The sequence below is a fragment of the Pristis pectinata genome, chromosome 24 (genome assembly GCF_009764475.1).
Source record: "Pristis pectinata isolate sPriPec2 chromosome 24, sPriPec2.1.pri, whole genome shotgun sequence".
Lineage (NCBI taxonomy): Eukaryota > Metazoa > Chordata > Chondrichthyes > Rhinopristiformes > Pristidae > Pristis > Pristis pectinata.
The window spans coordinates 11745473-11751472 of NC_067428.1; the positions used below are offsets into that span (position 1 = coordinate 11745473).

At 37.0% G+C, this 6000-nt stretch overlaps 1 protein-coding gene across 5 annotated transcripts in view; it reads left to right on the forward strand.

Moving 5' to 3' along the window:
- LOC127582348 (zinc finger RNA-binding protein-like) overlaps positions 1-2853 on the forward strand; it is a 68528-nt gene extending 65675 nt beyond the window's left edge. For all 5 annotated transcript variants that reach the window (XM_052037504.1, XM_052037507.1, XM_052037505.1 and 2 more), the window contains one exon: positions 619-2853. In XM_052037504.1, coding sequence (XP_051893464.1) covers positions 619-801 — 183 coding nt within the window. In that variant the 3' untranslated portion in view covers positions 802-2853. The remainder of the gene's footprint in view (positions 1-618) is intronic.
- Positions 2854-6000: the final 3147 nt, after the last annotated feature.

The following is a 6000-nucleotide window of genomic DNA, read 5'->3' on the forward strand; positions in this document are numbered from 1 at the left end:
TGCCCTTGGGGATTTTTGCATGTGGTACCTATTCTAAAGAAATGCAATCACCTGCAGGTACTGAAAGTCAGTTCTCTGGTATCTGATGAGCAGATCTTATTGAACAGTTATTTGAACAGTTCTGAAGAAAGGATTTTGACTTGAAACGTTAACGCTTTGTCTTCCACAGAAGCACCCATCCTGCTGAGTGCTTCCAGCATTATTGTTTTAATTTCTAGCATCCGCAGTTTTTTGATTTACAATCAAGCTATAATGTTGTATAACTTCTAGATATATAAAGGATGATTTGACAAAATGCTTAGTTTGGCAGGGTTTATATTGTCCAACTTTACTGAAATTAAAAATGTAACTTACAATTTTAATAAAATTATATCACTTCAAGAAAATGAAATGAAAAACTGAAAATACAAATTAAAAACAAAATGTCTGCTGAAAGAGCACCACACATCCATTTTATGCTCTGGGTGGAGATCGCAATTTTGTTATTTTTTTACATTTTCTGGAAGATTTTGGATATTTTCTGTTTTTCTTATTAATATCAACCAATTGGACTGTAATGGAGAGATGTCAATTGTTTGTCATTGTCCACTTAAGATAATTGTACCTTTATCCTCTCAGCATGCATTGAGGTTGCTCGCATTTAGGCAGATTCACAAAGTTCTTGGAATGGACCCACTACCCCAGCCGAAACCACGGTTTAATATGCGAAATCGCAAAAGGAGACGAGACACCAGCGAAACAGCAGAAGGGGAAGGGGATGGAAAGAAAGATAAAAAGGACAGCGACGCGGGAGACGTCTAGACCTGTTCTAAGTCATGCTAAGTTTTCAAGATTGCAATTTTTTAATATGTTGCTGTTTAGTCTGAGACATTTGCAATTTTAGTGTTTTACTTGAATAACAATGTACTGTAGATTTGTTTTAAACTGCTTATTGAATAATAAATTGCATCATTCCATGAAGATCATGTTGCCCATGGCAACAGCTCTCTTTCTCTTTCCTCGTTCACTTTCTTCCCACGCCACTCCCAGCAAATAAAATGTTTGGCATGTGAGTTGACCTGGTCCAGAAACCCACCTTTTCATGATTTCAAGAAACAGTTGATTTCCTGCTTCCCTGAATCAGATGAGGCTGCTTTCTGTCATGAACTAGTTAAAATTGGTCAGATCTTTTAAATGCATTCAGATAAAAGATGGAGTATACATATTGTATTTTGCCAGTTGTCAACATTTAAATGCATTGTTCCCTTTTCTGTGCCAAAAGCTGCTAAATGCCACTGATTGCAGGTACCTCATGTTTTATTCATTGTTATATTCTACACAAGCACTTTCTAAAGCCCACTGGGTCTAGTTTAAATAAATGTGCAAACATCAGAAACTTCCCAATTGAACGTGGCTGGTGTACATCAAATTTGTGGCACAATGACAAACTAGAAAATCCAAGGCCTTCCACAGTGATTATGGAGTCTGGTAGGCAATCCATTATGTACACTACGTTGCTGTCTACTGACACACATTGTACGTTTTGCCAAAACCAGACAGGTAGGATTTCAATTTAGAAATTGTTTTAGGAAAGATTGGTTTGACTGGCCCAACTCCTAATTTGGCTCTTCGCTTGGTTTGAAGATGCCTGTTTCCTATATCTCTTGCTGTTTATTGGTGCCAGAATCAGTTTCACTTTTCCAAAACACAACTACTTGGCCTGAAATTAGGCTAGATATTGAAGTGTTTTTGTAGCTCAATTAAATAAAGAGAATTCTTCCAATAACTCTAGAGCGCTTCTGCATGTACTTTTTTTTTCAGCAGTGATTATCATCTGCATGCCTGTGAAAAAAAAAGTACTTTTTTGAAGCTAAAATCAAAGGGTTTCTTTCATTCTGTTGAATCTTTTTCCATTTTGGTAATTCAGGCAACGAAGCTTTTTAAAACATTTTTAAAATGTCTGTTTTTCTGGCAAAACCCACTAGTGATTCCCTAGTTCAGTGAAATAGTTTACTTTTTTTTAAAAGTACTAAATGACCTAACTATAAAGTTTACTGATAATCTAGTTTGAAGGCTTCTATGTGAATTGGGTTTCCCAGACTAGATAGGAATCAAAAGCCTGGTTATATGTGGTTCTCTTTAGGTGGTTGGGGTAGTGAGGCTGGGAGTGAGGGCGTGAACTTAATCTTTTTTTTAAATTATCTCCAGCTCATGTTACAAAAGGCCATGTCTGCCTTGAGACACTTTTCACCCCTCTGAATAGATCTTTCCAGCAGTTAGTTGGGTGCTAAATTGTCCTGACATTGTGAGTGATATCATGACTCAAGACAGCTTGTGCACCAAAATTGCTTGGCACTCATAACTATAAAATCCCTTGTGCATAAAATGTACAGTTAAACTGGTTACACTATTGACATTTGTATAGGTAGGAAATGCCTCTCACTGTAAGCGTACCCGACTAAGTTTTACCTATTGAAGTGTTATTTCTATTGAAATGTGGCTTTGTCCTCAGCTCTGTGGTATTTAAAAAAAAGTGTATTCAATTTTTTGTTGGCTATGTATTACATTACTGAAATAGTGTGAAAATGCAAATGAGAAAGAGCAGTGTAGGGGATCTTTGTGTACTTAGATCCTTTTTATGTTTTGAGGTAGCTGTTCATACACTGCAACTCTATGAAGATAACTGGGAAATAAAATCCTTACTCAACGACTGCATGTTCTGACGGTGCTTTTTGTTGCATTCAAAATTACTGTAAATATGTTTTTGAATTTCACTGCATAGTGACCAATTTCCCAGTGAAGTGCGGGATTTGTTTGCAAGACATACTTTGGTAAGTTAATAAAGTTAATTCAACGTGATATCCCTTTACCAAAGGGTTCTTTGTGTGGTCATTTGTTGTTCTCCACATATTCCTTGATTAAATATTTGAAATTGTTGTTATTAGTATCCAGGTGCCAGCATAACAAGTAAGGTGGTGTCAACTGTAATTTGCAGCTAAGATTGACAACAGCTACCATAATTTGATAGTAATATAACCTATAAGTAAGGAACATTGATAGTTGAAGTAGTAATATTAAATGGTGCCATTCTTAGCATCCAGGCAGGATATTCTGTTTGATATAATTAATACCTACTAATGATACGCAACTCTTCTTGCAAGGAAGACAAAGTTGACAATCCAAATCACTTCTGACTTTCATTCACATGAAAGATATCTTAACCCAACATAACCAGAAATTAATATTTTTAGTTATGTACATGAAGACACATTCTGAAGAATATTATCCTAGACTGTGTTCAGATTGCTATCAAATGCCTGCAAGCCAATAATAGATTGCCTATGGAAAATAAAATGAGTAATGACTGGCATGGTTGTGTTTGACATCACAATTTGCTTGAAGTGACTTGAATCCCGGAACAGTCTTGGAGACTTAGTCTGGGTGCTTGATCCGACCAACATCAAATCATGGATTTTAAATAACCCCCTGACAAAGTAAATACTTGTTTGCAAAGTATACTTTCAAATAAAAACCTTTTGATCTTGCCTTCTTCCAAATTAGGTACTTGTTTATTCTTTAATGTCACCCACCTTTCATTTGAGATGGAATTAACTTTTCATGGAAGGCCATTCTTGTAGTTGTGATTATAAATCGGAAAAATTCAAATATTTTTCAGTTCCTGTAAAACTATAGAACTTTGAATGAAAATTGGACTTCTTATATCTTATTGTTAGAACTTGTATGCAGTGGATTGTATTTATAAATGCGGTTTATTTTTTTTAATTAATAAAACAAAGGTTGTTCTGTTCAGTTAATGTGGATTTTGTAATATTACTAAGGCTGAACATTATAGCTCAAAAAGTTCTTTAGGTCAGTGTGTGAAAAACACACACACACACACACACACACACACCCCTTGGTTTTCTCAACTCAGGTTTGCAAAGGCAAAATAATGTTTCTGAAAATCTGAAATAAAAACAAACCACTGCAAACGCTTCAAATTGGGCAGATCTGTGGTAAAAGAAATAAAGTTTTGTGTTGAATGTACTCTGAAAAGTTATGGACATGAAATTCTAATTCTATGAATACCTGTCTTGTTGAATGGTTTTTATCTTTTGCTTTTTTTTCTTAACATAACCAGTACATAAACTCATCAGGTTAACAGAGGAAGCAGAGACCACTAAAAGTTCACAGGGCTGCTACTGGAGATTAACTGCATCAAAAGAGCTTGCCAGTAAAGCACTAAATTTCCCACTAGTAGGCCAATAGGTCCTTATGGCTATATTGGAAGGTCCAGAGCTGGCTGGAAAGAAATATTTAGCAAGCTATATGTTGTGAATCCCAGCTGTATACACAATGTTCTACTCAAAGACTTCAATCTTGATGGAATCTTGTTAGTTGTGAACAGCAATGAATAATCTTAAATCTTGATGTAGCTGAAAGTTGTTATCTTTCTAGTCAATGAAAAGTAAAAGCAGCTGGAGGACTTGAGACCCTTTTGTACTTTGACAGTTTGAGACCATGTGCTTGTGATTCCAGTTGCTCATTTAATCCACCTAATCCAGTATAAAGAGAGGAAATGCTGGACACGCCCTGTAGGTCGGGCAGTGTCTGTGCAGCATTTTCAGGTAAGTGACCTTTCTAATGGAAGGCCATCAGTCTGAAGTGTTAATTCTGATTCTCGTTCCAGGGATGCTGCCTCACCTGCTAAGTACCTCCAGCATTTTCTGTATTCAGGTTTTCAGCACCTGCAGTTGTTTTGCTTTTCAACTGATCTAGCAGTTTTTTCTTGTTGAAGAATTTTGATTTTCACTATAAACAGAACTTTGAGGCTGCAAAGTGCCATCACCATCCTCAAGAAGCTGCTGCTTGATATATTTCATAGATACATGCCCAATTCTTCAATTGTAAGAAAATAAATACACATTGCCTGATCCTGTTTCCAGAATGTCCACTGTGCTTCACCTACAAGTACAGAGAGTTACATGAAATACCACCACCAAACACTGTGGCCTTTCCTTGCATCCTCCAATCCACAGATGGAAGATTCAAATTGAGCAAATGAAGCTCTACCTTTGATTCACCAGGCCTTAAATGACATCCTGTACCATAGGACCTGGTCTTCCATCTGCCACCTATATTGATTAGACACCAGGATGATGTGTTTTCAAGGTTGGACGAACAAATGCAAACAGGTGCTTTGTTATCCAGCCCATCAACGTTGTACAAGTAATTTCAAGGGTGATGAAGTATCGCTATTTTTCTCCTTGGTTCATTTTCACTGCTCTTTTTCTTTCCAAGCCTTTGGATGTGGGATTATTACCCTTTCACTTCCACTTTGTCACTCCAGCCAAAGTATGCTTTCCAAGAAAGAAATTGCAACCTTCAATCTCCCTGTTTGAGAAAGTGCTCTCTTGTGTTTAAAAAAAAGTGTTAGTTCAAAACAATTTAGTTGGCAACTTAAACAGCTGAAACTGAAGCTAAGGTTTGAAAAAATAAGGATGGGAGTTCAATTAGGTTAACAATAAGCATATCTGAAAAGGGAATAGAGAGGAAATACATGGTATGTTAAATGGTGGGCAGGTAGCTGAGACCTATTACTTGCAATTGCTGTGCCACGTGGAATATTAAGGGTGCTTTAAGAGTTCTGGGGAACTGTGTGCAGGAAGTGCATCCAACGGCCAATGTCAAGTTCAAGGTTTTGGAGTCACTGAAACGTTGAGTGTTTGAGAGCTTCCCCAGATCCTGCACTCCAGATGATATCTGTTCTGCAGCCAGGGTTCAGGATGGTGAGAAGGTGATAATCTGATAGAACAGGAATCTTAAAGCTATATTCCACTCCATCTGGTATTCATTGTTACAGACTAGTACAGATGACATTACCTTGATGGAGTGTGGGTGAGTATCAGATGGACTGCTTGGGGGAAATAACAAAGCATGGAAGCACAGTAGTCATGGAGGATTATGTAGTTAGGGGAGCAGTAGGCATATGTGCAACCATCAATGTTAGTCCAGCATAGT